Source organism: Vulpes vulpes, chromosome 4 (assembly GCF_048418805.1).
Source record: "Vulpes vulpes isolate BD-2025 chromosome 4, VulVul3, whole genome shotgun sequence".
NCBI lineage: Eukaryota > Metazoa > Chordata > Mammalia > Carnivora > Canidae > Vulpes > Vulpes vulpes.
In genome coordinates, this window is record NC_132783.1 from 98,464,638 (window position 1) to 98,481,232 (window position 16,595).

Consider the following 16,595-nt stretch of genomic DNA (forward strand, 5'->3'; position numbering starts at 1 on the left):
GAAGTCTCCATATAGAACTCCTCTGAGGCTAGCTGTGCTTTGGGCAGCAGGATGGTGAGGGTCAGGGCACAGGCTTTGTACATTGAAGCCTCAGAAGGGAAATATGACATATACCAGGAAGCATGACCCAGGCATTTGTGAAAGCCTGAACAGTCAGGAAAAAGAAGGATGTTTTTATATCACTAAATGGTCTATAGCCATTATGCCTTGAATTCAATCTGTCCTAGCAGCTGCAGAACCACACTGCTCTGAGTATGTCTGTTTATGTGTCTGCCTTCCCCTCCAGATTGGTTGGTCCTTGAGGGCAAGGGCCATGCCATACTTGGTTTTGTGTCAAGCGTGGGTATGTGCAGTAACTGATTTAGGAATTGGGCTTTTGATCCAAGGGGTCAAAAGACAGACACCCTGGGACTTCTCCTGAAAGGCTTTTTAAGGGTCACTAAGCTGGTATGATATGAGGAGCCACTGGAGAACATCTTGGTTACCACAGAGGGAGAGCCTGCCTGAGAGTGATGTGATGTCAACCCAGAGGAAAGCAGAACTGAGACAGAAGCAGACACCTGATGACATCATGTGAACCCCTGGATCCAGCCCTTCCTGAAGCAAGAGTGGACCACTTTAGTTGTGTGAGTTGTTTCTTAAGTTTTTTTTTTTTCTTGAGTTGGCTTTCAATCTCTTAAAACCCAAAGAGTCTAGGTTAGCATGGCCTTTCTCCTTCCTTTATTAAAAAAAAAAGTCTTGATTATCAAATAAAATCTATGAAAATATCCCCTGACCTAGTAGAAATGAATGATATATTTCTGAGGCACATTTTGCCTTAGCTCTGGAACAGGCATATCTAGGGCTCAATCCTACTTCTGCCCTGAAGGGACTCTGGTTCCCTCATCTGTAAAATGAGGAGACCAGCACTGTTGTGAAGATTCATTGAGAAAAGTAGGAAAATCATGACTTCTTCAGCTTCATAAATGCAACTTCATTACTCTTACCCCATTGCTCCCAAAACTTGGTGTCACTAAATCAGGTGTCCCTGATTTAGCATGCAGGGAAAAGCAGGCCTGAGCAGCTCCACCTTCTCCCTTCCCTTGCTACTCCTGATGCTGCTACAAGGCTCCACCCCCAGAAATCTGGGCCCTAAAGCTGGCCTGGAGGAAGCCCAAGGAAACTGGTCAGCCTGGCCTGGTCTCCACTGGAAGCTTGCAGGCCTTTATCACCATACACTGTGACTAAATTTGGATCTCAAAATCAGACAATCAGCCTCGGAACTCCTGACAAATTCCAGCAAGTACTAGCTCTTTTCATCGTTTTTTGCAGACAAGGGGAATACTTTTTCCAAGTGACAAGTTTAAATTAAAAGTGGTAATTTGTCATTATAGAAACTTTAGAAAACACAAGGGGAAAAGTCCAATAATATCTATATCCTGACACAGCCCCCATGGAGAGTTTGCTTCTTTCCTGTTGGTCATTCCAACAGTCTGATTTGGGGGACTGTTGTTTGTTTGCCTGCTTGTTTTTACATCCATGAGATCAAAGTGTATGTGATATATCTTTTATATCTTGATTTTTATATCTTTTTTAATATCTTATATTTTTTATATCTTTTATATCTTATATCTTTTATATCTTGATTTTTCCCACCATGTTTTGACGTAAACATTTTCCTGTGTTACAAACTCTTTGCTGAGTGCCAGATGCGGTGCTTAGCACGTCACCGGCATGATCTCAAGAATGTTCACAACCATCCTAAAATCAGGAGTCCTTACTATTCTTGCTTTGAAGATGAGCAAACCAAGGCACAAAGAGATTAAGTGTCTTGCCCGATGTCATGGTGAGGATCAGGCTGTCTGGCTTCATGGGCCATACTATCACCTAGGTATATCTGTATCATGGTTCGCTCAACCTTCCTTAGAGAGATAGATGCCTACTGTTCTTCCCTGCCTGGTACTTGGTCTTCACCGTGCCAGTTTGCCCTGGAGACTGCGAGCCCCTACTCTCAGTTCTAGGAGAGCAGCTACTGCGCAGAGTTGGGTGCAAATGCGGGGTCTGGCCAATCAGAGTCCCGTATATCCCTGGCCTCTGTGATTGGCTCAGGGAGGGGCTGTGATCCAGGTGTGCCCACACAGGGAGGCTGTAGGCTGCATCTGCGCTGTGCTGTGGCCAGCTGTGAGAACCTGCCTGGGAATGGGCCGGAGCAAAGGAGGTCAGAGCAACAAGCAGGAGAGACCAAGTCCTATTGGAGCATTTCAGATTCTGGATCCAACTGCACCTGAAGTGAGGGCTCTTGGGTTCACGATACAGGACTTTTTCAGTTAGCTGAGCTTTTTAATCCCCTTAAACCAATTTGAGTTCAGTTTCTGTCACTTGCAACTGAGAGTTCTGCAAGTCCACCCTCATTGTTGGACGTTAGTGTGGCTTATACAATTTTTTACCATCATAAATAATGCTGTAATGAACATCTTTACATACAGAGCTTATCCTTGATAAGAATTATTTCCTTGTGATATTTTCACCAAAATTGCTTGGCAAAAGGATCAAACATTATAAGGACTCCATGGACATTTTGCTAATTGTTTCCTCAAGGTTGGCAATGCTTTGTATCCCTCACCTTCACTCCCCAACAGTATGTGCAACTGTGAGTCTTAAAATTGAGTTCTGAAGCAGCTTTCTTTTTTTACAAGCCAAAGTTGTATTTTTGTTTTAAACAGCAAAATCATGTTAATATAAAACAGATAAAAATAGACAAAACCCAAAACACACAACACACAAAAGCACAACACACAGGACGGGTGCAAACCCTTCTCAACCCACCACTCCCCCCAAGTTTTAAAACCTGTATTACATATCCCCAAAGATTAGATTGTATTGGAGAAGTCACAGTATTGAATCAGAAAAATAAGAATAAAAGACATTTTTAAAAAGGTCTGTACACAGGTTGTGGGGGGATGGGATGAGAGACATACACTTCATCACTCCTACATCAAAAACATAATGCAGAAGGGTTTCAGTGATTAGCACATATTTCTAGAATACTACTATTATGCTAGTCCCCTGCCCACTTTTTAAAGTTGCATTTAAAAAGGATAAAAAGTGCACAGACACTTTCATAAGGCACAGACAGATTGTTGTACAAGTCATTTCATTAGGGGCTTGGGGAAAACAACTAAATACCAAGAAATGCCAGGAGGCCATGTGTTCCTGAGCAGGCGTCCCTCTGCCAGAACTAGGGCAGAGATGGGATTGAGCAGGGGAGGTTACTGCCTCTCATTCACCAAGACTTTGCACAAGCCCATTCTTCTCACCTGGAAGTGATGGGGTTCTCTGGGAACTTAGGGATTGATTCTAGTAACTAGTCAGAAGCCTGAAAGTAGCAGGTAGCCACCTCCCTACATGTCTCCCTGGCTGGACTTGAGGGTGATCATCAAGTGGTGGAGCCTTTGAGGGTTCTGCCCAAGGCTATTTTGGCAGCAGCCCACTAACTGCAAGGTGCCTGGCATTTCTAATGCAAAGGAGGCTTCTCAAGAATGCAGGAGGCTCTGGATCAGAAAAGTGGTCATGGGCACTCACCAGGATAGATCCTCAAAGGCAACAAATGGCCAAGAAAGTCCCAGGGTCTCATTATCCTCTTAATGTGTCTCCTTCTGAAGGTAGAGCTAGCACTGTCCTCTAGCTCCTCATTTCCAGCACCCCACTCCTAGTTGGCACGCAGCAGATGTTTGTTGAATGATTTTGTATGCATATGTACGTGGTGTTTTACCAAGCCCCTGAGTACTCATAACTTGATTTCTGATTTCTTCCATAAACTTTGAATGAGTACCTACTATGTGCTGGCACAGGGACCCAATGCCAAGACAGCAAATACAAGTTTACAAATCTGCCCATCTCTGGACTGTCCACTCCCTGTGGGCTTTGTCTTTAGTCCCTATTCCTAACACTGTGTCCAGAACACAGGCCACACTGATGAGTGGGTGTTGAGCAAAGTGTGCCTGAAGTTAGGGGAACAGCTGCCCTGGGTAGCTAAATCCCAGACGACTCCTAGTTCTGGGAATGGACTAGGAAAAGGAGCTTGTTTTGACTTGCAAACAGCCCAATTTTTCTGGTGGTTCGAAAGAAGCAGGCACAGGACCACAAACAGCAAGGGAGTATCTTGTGGTCTCCTGCTTCTTAGCCCTGGAGTCTCTGCCTGCAGGGGTGGGGGGGGAGGGTTGGTGCTGAGGCTCAGGAAGGCAATGGGACAAGGCCTTCAGCCCCTCCACTATGTTGCCCCATATTTGCACCCCTGTGCAATGGGAGGAAGTCTCCAGGCTGGGCTCAGGATCTCACATGGCTCAGCTCTGCCAGGAGAAGGGAGACAGTGGGAAGATGAGACTGAAGAAAGGACACTTGTCCTTCTAGGGTATGGGTGGCAGAGAGACCACAGCCTGGGGCTGGAACCCTCTATGCAGGTGCAGGTGCCCAGGCTCTCTCCAGGGGCAGCCCATAGAAGTTTCAAGAAAGAAAACTCAAGGCAGCCTCAAGCTGCCTGGGGCTTGAGGCCAAGCAGTGGAGAGAGTGGGATTCAGTGCCAGACGTGCCTGGGTTTGGATCCCAGGCCTGCCACCTACTGCGTGTGATCCTGTCACTTCACTCACAGGATCTTAGCTCTCTTACCCGCCAAATGGGAATAATACTGTGTTTCACCAATTCTAAGTAGCAGAGTTTGTTTTCACATTTCAAGTCTCTGATTAGAATGAATTGTGTAACTGTGGCATCTTACAGTTAAAATTCATGTTTTTTTTTTCCCTTGGTAGTACATAAAATGGTGCATTTTATTATCAGTAGCATTTTAGATATGACTCAGTGGGGGTAATAAGACCTGCCTCACAGGATTAATGTGTGAAGATGCCTCTCTAGCCCAGTGCCGAGGCACATAATGATGTGAAATGAAAAAGAGGGGTTCCCTTCCCTCTTTCTCCCGCCATGTGAGGGCCATGTGAGCAGCTCCTCTGTAGCACTGAATAAATCAGAGCATCAGGAAATTTCTGGTTTTTAGAAGATAAACACCCCCTTAATTTCTCTTAGAGACAGGGAGGCTATTTATAGCAGCTGCGGAGCAAGTTAGACAGGCCACCAGCTCCTTTTGTTCCAGGTAACAGGTCACCAGGGGCATGGCCTGGTCCACCACAGGTCCAGGCCCTGTCACTGGTTTCCTGGTGGTGGCTGGAACCCAGGTGGGGACCATTAGGAAGGGCAAAGGACAGGAGAGACAAGCTGCCTCCTGCTGGCGTCTGAGACCACCAGAGCTTGTGACCGGCTCAATCCAGCCAGGGCTACTGCTGGAGAACCAGTCCTGGTGGGTGGGGAAGGTCATGAGTCCTCTCCCACACAGTCTGTGTGCCCCACCCCACATAGGGGAAATGGCTCCTGCTGGCCAAATTCAGCTGAGCACTGAGTGCCACCTAGCTTCTCCAGGTCCTAACCTGGGGTTCCAGATGCTCCCCTAAAACTTCCATCACAAAATTTAAATGGAGGCATGTTTCCCAGATTCACTAGGGAAAATAACCAGTTAGGGGTTCTTGTAGGGGCAAGAGTAGAGTTTCTGAAGTTGAGATCAGGTCAGAACACTATGACCACTTCCAGGCAGAGAAGCAACAGGTGGCCCAAGACCTAGAGCATCACAAAGACCAATTGGTCTTAAAGAATTTGATTTGATGAGGGCCCAACTGGGCTGGGCTCTGGGCCTCCAGGAACCCAGCAAACATTTGTTATATGAATGCATAAACTCTCTGAATGTTCTTTCCCTGTCATCATCTGTGCAGCAGAGGAACAGATTAGGAATTGTAATAAAAATGTTATCTGCTCTTTGCAGGGTGTCTTGGGCTTTTTCAATGTTATGCTGGTCCTCTCGTGGGTTCTGGATTGGGGAGATACTGGGCCTCATCTTGAACAGATTTGGAACTGAGAATCAGAGAAGCCCAAGGGCTTCCTTAAAGGGACAGCACAACCTAGGGCAGAGGTTAGGCCCAGAACTGGGGGCAGGAGCTGGCCTGGGCCAGCCTATCAGCCCAAGGGCGGTCTGGGAGTCTGCAGAGATGGGCTTTGGCAGGGGTGAGGAAGTGGGGGACAGGGCCAGGTCCCAGGAAGTGCCTGCAAATGGCTCTGGGAAGGGGGGGGTTCCCATGTCAGCATTTTAATGTCTCAGCTATTAGTTAACATCTTAATGATCATTTAACATCTTAGTAATCAGCAATGAAAGAGAAGCTGAGTGTCAGAACCAGTTGCAAAGTCTTTTCCTCCTACTTCACCAGTAGGCTGCCCTGGTGATGCCCACAGCTGCTGGTGAATGCCAGGCCCCAGGGTTACAACAGGAAATGTGGAGAGTTGTCAGCCTGATGGAGTGGCCCTTCCAACTCCAGGTGAGTCACCTGCCTCCAGGATTTTCCCTCCCGCAGGAAAAGAGAACCTGCCGCTTGTCTTCTCTGTGGGGACAACAAGGGATGGTACAGACAAAAAGCATCTAGTAGGACGGAGTCAAGTGCACTATGCTTATTATTAGACTGTCTGGGGTGAAGGGGTGAAGAGGCTTCTGGGGATGACACCACCCAGAGCTCTCAGTGGGCCACAGCACCCATCAAAACTCCTCTCCAGGACTGGGGAAGAAACTAAAAAAGCAAATTGTTCTTTTCTGTTCTCCACCCACCTTCCCCCCAAGGCATTGCTGCTTTGGAGCTGTAAACAATGAGCTATTTTTTTCCTTCCCTTAGAAAATCTGAGTGTCCCTGTTCTATACCATCCAAGGGAGTTCTGTTTAGGTGCAGGCTTCATACATTCAAAACCATCTGACGTTACAGCCCCAGAAAGTGAACGGTTTCTAGTCACGCTACCGTCTGGGCTCGGGATTGCACATTCGTTAGTGTTAAATAACCTCCTAGGGCCAGGATCCCTGGATAAATACCTATGTGTTCTCTCTCACTCATTCTCTCACACACATTCCCTCTCTCTTCTCTGGCCACTCCCTCCCCTCACCCTCTCTCACACACACTTGACCCAACTCCAGCGAAAAGCATTGCACAGAGAATGCTGTTTCCCAGCTGAGAGGTCACCGAGGGACAGGGTGGTCTGCTAGGCAGTTCCTGAGCTTGCTGTCCGGATGGCCTCTGGCGGGGCAAAGCGCTTTTGAGCCAGAAGCAGCCCGTGCCTGGGCTCAGACCTCCCAGGGCCTCATCTCCATGACTGTGACACCTTGCCCACTGTTGAAGAGTGGCAGATGGGATGGCTGCTGCCCTTGGACTCCCTGCTGGCCATAGTGGTTGCCTGGCCCAGGGGGCCTTCAGAAAGGTGACCTGGCTCTGGCCCAGGCCCATTGGCGGGCCAGGCTATGGCCTGTAGATCTTAATGACATCCTTGATGGGCCGCCGGCAGATGGGACAGCAGGCCCGGGCTTGCCTCTTGAGCCGCAGGCCACAGCTGTGGCACAGGCACATATGTCCACACGTGTAGATGACTGTGTCCACTTCACCGTCAAAGCACACCGTGCATTCACCATTCTTGCTGCCTGCCGGCTCCGGTGGGGAGAACACGGGGGACACCGGGGGGCTCAGCGGGGAGCTGGGTGCCGTCACTGCAGAAAGGGAAAACAAGCCAGACCTTAATAACATGGTTTTCAAATGCGTTCTGCTGGGGCAACCCCAAGAAGGCAGAGCTTCCATGGCCGAACTTGTGGGAAACAATTTCAATAGATACCAGTTTGATGTTTTTCTACTGGGCTTTGCCCCCTGCCCTACCCTGCTTCCCCCAAGCATCAAGTACCATTATCACCCTTGAGGATACCATATGTAGACTTCTCCTACCTCCAGATGATAGTATAGCCGAGGAAGGAGAGGATGCAGCGGGGAAAGGTGGCCACCCTTGCTTAGCCTCAGGAAGGCTCTGGCAAAGCTGAAGGAGCCAGGCCAGCCACCAGCTCCTACCCCCTCAAGGGTTTATAACTCCTTACCCAGGGATGACTCAGATGCTGAGGACGACTGGTTGACACTGAAGGCCATATCAGAATCGCTATCATCCTGTGAGCCGCTGAGGGACCCTGATGGGGATGCGGTTGTAGGGCTGGACTGCAGGGTGCCTGAGACCAAAGAGACTCCATCAGGGGTGATGGGAAGTGGGCCCTGTTCTGCTAGTCCCTGGCTCTTCACACTTTTGCACCTTAGCTTTCCCATCTGTCTAACGGGGGGATAAGAGTTACCTCCTAGGTTTCTGCTAAGGACTGATGGAATCGTACACATGTGGTAGATAACTATTCTCTGCCATTCTTGTCTTTTTTTCAGAAACAGTAACAAGATCTTGTTTTGGGGCACTTACTTCACGGTCACTCACATGATCCAGGCCAGGCCAAGAACTTCCACCCCTTGGTCTCAGTGAAGGTTCAGGTAAGGCTACAAACCCAATGCAGGTCAAAGAGGCCTTCATGAGAACACTACAACTGTTGGGAAAGAAGGGGCCCATCTACTGGGAGGTTAAGTCTGGCCCTGTAGAGCCCACCTGAGAGTGAAGCCAACATAGGGGAAAGTGAGCTTTGGGATTGGATCCTGATGACATGCTTTCAAAACCTGGATCCATCCAATATACTCTCAGACTTTTGAGGTATGTGTATCCATACGTTTCCCTTTTAGTTTAGGTAACTTTGAGTGGGGTTTTATCACTTGCAACTACAAGATTCCTGACTAGTAGTATTCAATACGAATGAGTTTTCTTCTTTGTGTTCACTGCTGGTATAGATAATAATGGGTTATTTCTTAGGTGAGAGAGACATTCCTTCCCTCACCCTATTTGAGGTGGTTGGACAGATAATGCAGTGCTGGGGTTGCTGTCAAGTAGAAATCAAGAGGGCAAGCTACTGGCCTCCAAAAGTAATCACCTCCATTCCACCTTCTTTTCCTGACCACTCAAGGACTCATCCTGGTCCCTCTGGAGGTGCCTAGGAGGGGGGCGGGAAGGAGGAGGGTAAGGAAGACGGATTCTAGGCTTAGTTCTTGTCAAAGCCCCAGTGGGAACTTAGGCAACTCATCTCAGGGTAAATGATGATTATGTCTGGTCATCCTTTAAAAAAAACAAAACAAAAAACAACCAACAATGACCACCACTCCCTTGTTCTTCCTCTGCCTGAAAACAGCAGTCACTGCTGTTACTACTATTTAAACTTGCTTTGTTGTGTGTGGCAGGCGCCTGCTGAAAGCATCATATGCACCTCATCATTTCATCCTCCTGACAATGCCAGGATACAGGTAGTTACTCCCTCCCTACACAGAAGGAACCTGAGGCTCAGAGAGGGTCTGTGATTCGCCCAGCATCTTCCTGGCTGACCAGCTATGTGACTGGGATAGGCAGTTAATCTCTCTGTGCTTCAATTTTCTTATCTGTCAATGGGATAATGATATTGGTTTCATAGAGGCATCAGGAGTATAAAATTGAATGATATAACATGAAACGCTCATTGTTTCTGTTACCATTGGGGCTTACTTCTTGAATCATGAAAATTGGGCTGTGCTGAGAACCTTCCCTGACCACCACCCCCATTCTACCAAGTGGGAGAGAAGCCTCTGCAGTGGCACTCATCACAGGGCGCAGCTCTCCATTCAGGCGTGTCTATGAGCTCCTCCTGTGCATGGCCTGTGTCCTGTCCTCTGCTGTGCCCCATCCTGGAGCCCAGGGCCTGGCCCACAGCTGGTGGGTGCTCCGTGTCTATTGGTGGCACGAATGAAGGCAAAATCATGTCGAAATAAGATGGTTCAGGCCTCCGTTCCATTTTCTGTGGACATTGTTATTCTCATGTCCTCTTTTAAGTGTAGTTGTATTTACTTTTTCTCCTACACTTAAGATTCATCACGTATTTAAAAATTAATATGGGATATAATAAATCATAACCACAGAAACGGGGGAACTTAGGTCGGTGCGGGCCGAGTGTGGACTTGGGAACAGCAAAATGGGCATCCCTGGGACACTTGTTAGAACCGCACTTCGGGGCCGCCCCTACTGAATCAGAGACTCTGGGCGGCGGCAGGAGGGCGCTCAAACCCGTCCAGCCTGGCAAGCGTGGGCGGGCCCTACCCAGCCGCGCCCCGTGCCCCCCGCGCCCCCGCGCCCCCCGCGCCCCCCACGCGCACGCGCGCGCGGCCGGGGAACTCACCGAGGAGGCGCAGCTGGCCCGCCGCGCCGCCGCGCACGGCGAAGAAGGCCCAGAGCGCCTGCGTGGTGTCGACGCACAGCAGGCGGCCGCGCGGGCGCCCGTTGACGCCCAGGAGCACGTCGCCGCCGGGCCGCAGCGTGAAGCTGAGCGCGTCTCCGCCGCTCGGCACGGGCCCGGCGCGCGCCACCACCCAGTACTCCTTGCGGTCGAGCAGGGCGTCGGGGTCGGCGGGGAGCTCCGCCGGCCGCAGCGCGCCGGGGTCGCACGACGTGATGCCGAAGGCCAGCGCGCCGGGCGCCGCCAGCCCCGGGCGGCCCACCTCCACGAAGAGACTCTCGCCGGGCCGCAGCGGGCGCTCGGAGAAGACGAGCGTGCGGCCGCCGTCGGGCCGCGGCGCGCAGGCCACCTTGCGGTCGGCGGACAGGCTCACGTCGGGTCCGCGCGTCGCGTGGAAGCGCAGGTCCGCCTCGAGCAGCGCCGGCGACGACGCGGGCCGCGGGCGCTCGCGGGGCCCGCACGGGATGGCGGCGGCCGAGGCGTCGGCGGGCGGCGGGCCCGGGGCGCGGCCCAGCGCCAGGTGGCCCAGCTTGGCCACCACCTGGTTGTTCTCCAGCTCGTTGTTGTCGAAGTTGGCGGCGTCGTGGCTGCTGGGCGGCAGGCAGGCGCTGAAGCGGGCCTGGCTGAGGCGCGCGGGTGTCAGCGTGTCGGCGAACGCGCTCTCTGGACCGGGGCAGAAGGGTGGTGGTGAGGGGCGGGCCGCGGGCGGGGAGCCCCGGCGCCCGCGCACAGCCCCTCGCTTCTCTTTCTAGTTCAGGTGTGTACCGACTCAAGAACCACAGGCGCACCGAATCAGGAAGCGCAGTCCTGTGACGGACCTTTGGGATGGGCAGATAAGGCCCTTTCTCACCCCCACCCCCACCCCCCTTCATCCCTTTCTCCTTCCTTTCCCCCCTCCCTTCTTCCCTCTTTTTTTTTTTTTTTTTTTTTTTTTTTGTTCTCCTTCCTTCGTCCGTCCTTCCCTCCCTCCAGAGGTTTTCATGCTATGGAACATTTGAAAACCCTTTATTGTTGGCCTCCCCAACTAGAGGATAAGCTCCAAGAAGTGAATCCTTTTGCTCTTTATTTGTGGCCTTCTGTGACAGATATTATTTTAAGGTCCCTTCAAGTGTGACGAGTTCTCACTCAGGTGTGTGCTGTTATTGCCAGCCATTTAGCAAAGAAGGGAGGTGTGAGGCACAGAGGAGTTAAGGAACGCGACCAAGGTCACACAGAAACGGGCAAAGCCATGAGAAGAACCCAGGCTCTTCCACACATGCTGACTCTGAAAGAAGGCAGCACAGAGCCCAAACATTGGATAGGTTAGCTTTCTGTAAGAGGTGGCCTCATTTTATAAGACAGAAAACTAAGAGTTTTAAGTCATCATCATGAAAATATTTTTGGATAATTTTTAGTGGTTTGGAAAAACGTTCTTGATACTACATATAGTTAAAAAAAAAAAAAACCATTTCATTTAGGTAATACAGATCTTCATACTTTGGTAGATTACTTGCCAATTGTCTCCCCAACTAGAATGTGAGTCCTTGCTTGTCTGTTCACCACCACCTTCTCCGGGCTCAGCAGAGTGCTGGGCAAAGAACCTTCATTCTTTATTGGATGAATAAATGGATGAATGAGGCTTCTAAAAGACACCAATAAAGAACCTTCATTCTTTATTGGATGAATAAATGAATGAATGAGGTTTCTAAAACACTGACTGCCACTCTGGGTAACAAGTCAGGGAAAGGAGTGGAGTTTCTTTTATTGATAAAAAGATTCTCATTAACCATAATAAAGCAAGAAAAAGTGTTTTTCAAACTTCTCTAACTGGACGCCTCTGGCTAAGATTTGTCATCCTATAATTTATATCATGGAAAAAAGTATTTCTTTTTTAGTTTTCCAGATAAAAAACTAAGTCCTAATAATGAACATGCTTTTTCCAAAAGCATGCCCTAGCTCCTAGTGAGAGTCTGGTATGGTACTCCCTACCCCACCAGTAGCGGTCTACAGGGCAGATTTTATAAACTGGCCATCCAAGTTTTGACCCTGGCTCACAGACCTGTTTGGCCTACTGGTCTATTATCCATTTCTACAATGATTATGTATATTACAAGTCTTATCAGAAAACCTCAATATTTTAAAATGTCTTTTTCAATTACTAGTTAATGTGGGAAAACACTGATGATATAACATTAAGTGGACAAAAGATGCAAAACCAAATATATTATTTGATTCCAACTGTGTGGGAAATGCATGTATAGAATGCATAGGAAAAATACAGGAAGGATATACATAACAATCTGAGGGTGGTTATCACCAGATGGAAATTTGCTTCATTACAGTTTTTAGATTTTCTCACTTTGCTCTAATGAACATGTATTGGTTTTATAATCAGAAAAAAAAAAAGGCACACATGAAAGATAAAACAAGTGGGTTTTTTTTTCCTTTTTTTTTGAAAAAGCACTTTAGATAAGTGGATGTTTTTGGTGGAGCCTCCTGGTGTGATGCACTTTCCCATGGCTCTCTGTCCCACCCATCCTGCTAGGCCAAGCCTAAAGGCATTGGCCAAGGCTCACCCTGGGCCTCTGCCCTTGCCAGCGTCTGCTTCTGTCCTGCACCCCAGCACTCCTCCTTCTTGCCTCTAACAGATCTACGAAAGAGCCCATCCTTCAGCGCAGCATTCTAATTAAGAGCATGGCCTGTGGAGATGGTTCAGGTCCTGGCTCCAGCCCTTCCTGGCCATGTGGCTTTAGATAAATCACTTAATCTCTCAGAGCCTCAGCTGCCTCAGTTTAAAATGGAATAATCCTGGTCCCCCTTCCTCATGTTGTTACAGAGATTAAATTAGGTATTTTTTATGAATAGCACAGAACATGGGACAAAGTAAGTGCTCAAAACATGTTAATTATCATTATTCCTTCAACATTTTCTGAACAGAATGTATAGAGCACTTGCCATGTGCCGAATGCTGTGCTGGAACTGAGTGAAGAGAGGTAATCAGGCACAGCTTCTGTGTCCATGGAGCTCCCATTCCAGTGGGAGAGACAGACTTTAATGAAGCATCTGACATAAAACCATGTAAGTACGAACTGTGATGAGGGCTACTAAGAGCCACTGTCCTGCATGGTTCTGTAAAATGAGCATGTTTCAGTGGAGGAACTTAGGCTGTGAAAGGCAGGGTGAGTTACTGCATGTCAGGCAACCAAGGAGTGACAGAACTGGAATTCTCTGAGAGTATGTGAAAGGGGGACTTGGCCAGAAGTGAGGCCAGAACAGACCTCTGTGTCAGTGAAGATGGAGTGAAGAACTGAAGGCCAGGGGACTATAGAGTGTGCCTGGGAAGTGGGGTGTAACCATTCCAAGCAGAAGGAATAGATTATGTAAAAGAACAGTGTTTCTGAAGTGAGACTTATCCTGTGAGGCTGGTGTAACAACCTATGTGACAGCATTTAGCCTGGTACCTGGCACATAGCAGCCATTCAGAAAAGGTTGGGTCTCCTCAATCTCTATGCAAGGAGCTTTGTCCACATCAGGCATTGTCCTGAATGAGACAGGCCCAAGATAGCAGCGTTCTGGCCTAGGCCTGACACTTCAGAATTCAACCCTCAAAAGATTCTCTGTGAACAGAAATCCCACAATACCAAGAGGCCACCCAGAGAGCTTATCAAGACTTCCTAACTTTTTAAAGATTTTATTTATTTATTCATGAGAGACAGAGAGAGAGAGGCAGAGACACAGGCAGAGGGAGAAGCAGGCTCCATGCAGGGAGCCTGACCTGGGACTTGATCCCAGGTCTCCAGGATCAGGCCCCAGGCTGAAGGAGGCACTAAAGCGCTGAGCCACCCAGGCTGCCCCAAGACTTCCTAACTTCTAACCGGTGATTTGCCTTCAGACTCTCTAGACCCAAGGAAAGATATACAGCCATTTTTTTTTAGTCCCTACTTCCCAGATGCAACTTCATGCATTATCCCCATTAGTCCGCACCACTATCTCACGTAGCTCTGTAAAGTGGGCACTTTTCACAGTGGGAGAACATCCAAACCCCGAGAGGTAGAGTGAGTTATTTAAGGTCGCACAGCCAGGGATGACAGAAATGGGATTCCATCTCAGGCTGTGACTCTAAAACCAGACCCCTACTAGCAGTATTGCCTGCAAGAGTTCAGCTGTCCTTGTTCCACCCTTAGAGCTGCCGGCAATGCGGACTCAGCCTCAGGCCAAGCAGCTCTTGGAGGTGCAGTCCCCAGAGGTCTGATATGACTCCCAAGAGGAAGAGTCCAACAGTTCTGGCCCCTCCCTAAGCATCTCCTGAATGGCAGTCCCAGGCCAGGCACAGGGAGACTGGGATGGCTAAGATTGGCTCCACAGCCTCCCACTCTCCCTTGGCCATGTCCAGGACCTGGCTCTGGATCTGGGAGAAAGCTGCATTCGTTCCTTTCTTTCCTTTCCCTAGGTCTCTCAGGTCAAATATGTCTGGGCTGGAAGTAGAGCAGAATTTGTGTCTCAATAGAAACCATCTTTGTGTGAAGATGCAGGAAGTTTAGAAGAATTAGAGACAGAAAGGGCCATCTATCACTTCATTGTCTCCAAAGGTGATTCAGGCATGTACTAGTGGCAGAAGGGGCAGGGCATGCTGATAGAATGGATGTAGGGTGAGGACAAGAGGAATTGGGCATGACTCCTGAGGTTTTAGGCCAATCAAGTGGCTGGTGCCTTTCACTGACAGTGGGGATGGCTGCCTACATGTGTTCAGTGTGGAATGCCAGACGGAAGTCTGGACTTCAGGGGAGGCATCAGGGCTAGGAGTATGGACTTGGGAGCCAACAACCTAAAGATGGGATTCAAGGCCCAGTGACAGGCTCAGATAGTCATCTGGGGAGAGAGTGGATGGGGAAATGGTCTTGCTTTATGATGGTTTGTTAAGCTCCACAGATGTTTTGTATACTTTTCTACATGCCTGTTGTATTACATGATAGAGGAGAAAGCTGACAATAGAACCCTGGGGCTCTCAGCGTATGGAGACAGGCAGGGAACGAGCCAGAAAAGAAGCCAAGGAGGAGCAGGCAGGGAGGCAGGAGGAAAACCAGAACCTTGTGAAGCCAGGAGGCATGAGCAGGGCAAAGAGGCAGGGAGAGGTCACCTGTGTCAAAAGTGAGAGGCCAGGTAAGAGGACAAGGCTGAGCTTGATCTGCACGAGGCTGAGCTTGATCTGGCAGCATGGGCCTGAAGGGAGAGCTTGCAGGCTGAAGTCTGGTGAAACAGGACAGCTTGGTAGCAGCCGGTTTCAGTGCATGAGGCAGGGAAGAATCATTGTGAGGAGGTACATAAGCACTGTACCCCACATGTCACTCTGCTGTAGCTGAGAACAGCTTTCTTCAAAGTAACTGGTGGTGAACTTAACCCAGGAGAAGATGAAATTGTAGGAATAAAATGTTGACCAAGATGCTGGTCATCAAGATCAAGTCCCGCCAGACTGGGTCATTGCTGATTGCATTGGTAACTGGGAGAGGCCAAATTCTGAACCTCAGTATCCATTTTTTTCCTGTACATATTACAAAGTCTAAGGAACATGAGTTGTTTTGGTTCAACTTCAAGAGAAAGCCTTGTTTATAGTCCCTAAAAATTAACAAGCTGGTAGTTAGTTACACCATTGTTTCGTTTCATTTCTTGTCTCCAACTTCAGGTTCAATTTTATATACAACTGAATTCTGTGCAATGGAGAAGTGAGCACACAGCCATACACAGTGTAGAATAATCATGGTAGAAAAGTCTTTCTGGGGTTTATCTCTTTCCCATTCCCTAAAGTGCTACCCACTTTCTGCTTGAATAGTAGAGTTAACATGGAGAACCATATTATATATGGTCATATATAAGTATATGGCATAAATACATAATACATAGTTTACTACTATTCCTACTCATTTTTGTACATTAAAGAAAGTGGACTTCTATTTGTATTTTCTTTTAAATTTCACGTTAAACTTTTAAAAGTATATATAGGGATTCCTGGGTGGCGTAGCGGTTTGGCGCCTGCCTTTGGCCCAGGGCGCGATCCTGAAGACCCGGGATCGAATCCCACATCGGGCTCCCGGTGCATATGGAGCCTGCTTCTCCCTCTGCCTGTGTCTCTGCCTCTCTCTCTCTCTCTCTTTATCATTAAAAAAAAAAAAAAAAGTATATATATTACTGGGATGAGCTAAAGAGGATTGGGATGAGCTGAAGAGGGAGGTGGAGAAGGTGGAAAAGATATTTTTGAGAAAATTTTGCTCTGAAGAAGAGCAGAGAAATGAGAAAGTAGCTGGTGGAGAAGATTGTCAAGGGCATGTTTAAAAGATTTATTTGAGAAAGAGTAAAAGGCAGAGGGATAGAGGGAAAGAGAATCTTAAGCAGACTACACTGAATGCAG

The 16,595-nt window shown here is 48.6% G+C and overlaps 1 protein-coding gene and 2 long non-coding RNA genes across 3 annotated transcripts in view; 2 read left to right on the plus strand and 1 right to left on the minus strand.

Annotated features, from left to right (window-relative positions):
* The window catches only part of LOC140598644 (uncharacterized), a 35,442-nt gene extending 34,816 nt beyond the window's left edge, over window positions 1–626 (plus strand). Inside the window, exon 3 of the long non-coding RNA XR_012001176.1 lies at window positions 491–626. This is a non-coding gene — a long non-coding RNA (uncharacterized lncRNA). The remainder of the gene's footprint in view (window positions 1–490) is intronic.
* A 2,033-nt stretch (window positions 627–2,659) lies between these two features.
* The window catches only part of NEURL1B (neuralized E3 ubiquitin protein ligase 1B), a 38,516-nt gene continuing 24,580 nt past the window's right edge, over window positions 2,660–16,595 (minus strand). Inside the window, exons 3-5 of the mRNA XM_072756586.1 lie at window positions 10,157–10,876; window positions 7,970–8,095; window positions 2,660–7,594 (exon numbers count right to left, since the gene is read on the minus strand). Of these exons, the coding sequence (XP_072612687.1) occupies window positions 7,350–7,594; window positions 7,970–8,095; window positions 10,157–10,876 (1,091 nt within the window). The 3' untranslated portion in view covers window positions 2,660–7,349. The remainder of the gene's footprint in view (window positions 7,595–7,969; window positions 8,096–10,156; window positions 10,877–16,595) is intronic.
* On the plus strand, window positions 6,282–9,457 carry LOC140598645 (uncharacterized). The gene is made up of 3 exons (XR_012001177.1): window positions 6,282–6,389; window positions 8,298–8,399; window positions 9,192–9,457. It is a non-coding gene; the product is annotated as an uncharacterized lncRNA (long non-coding RNA).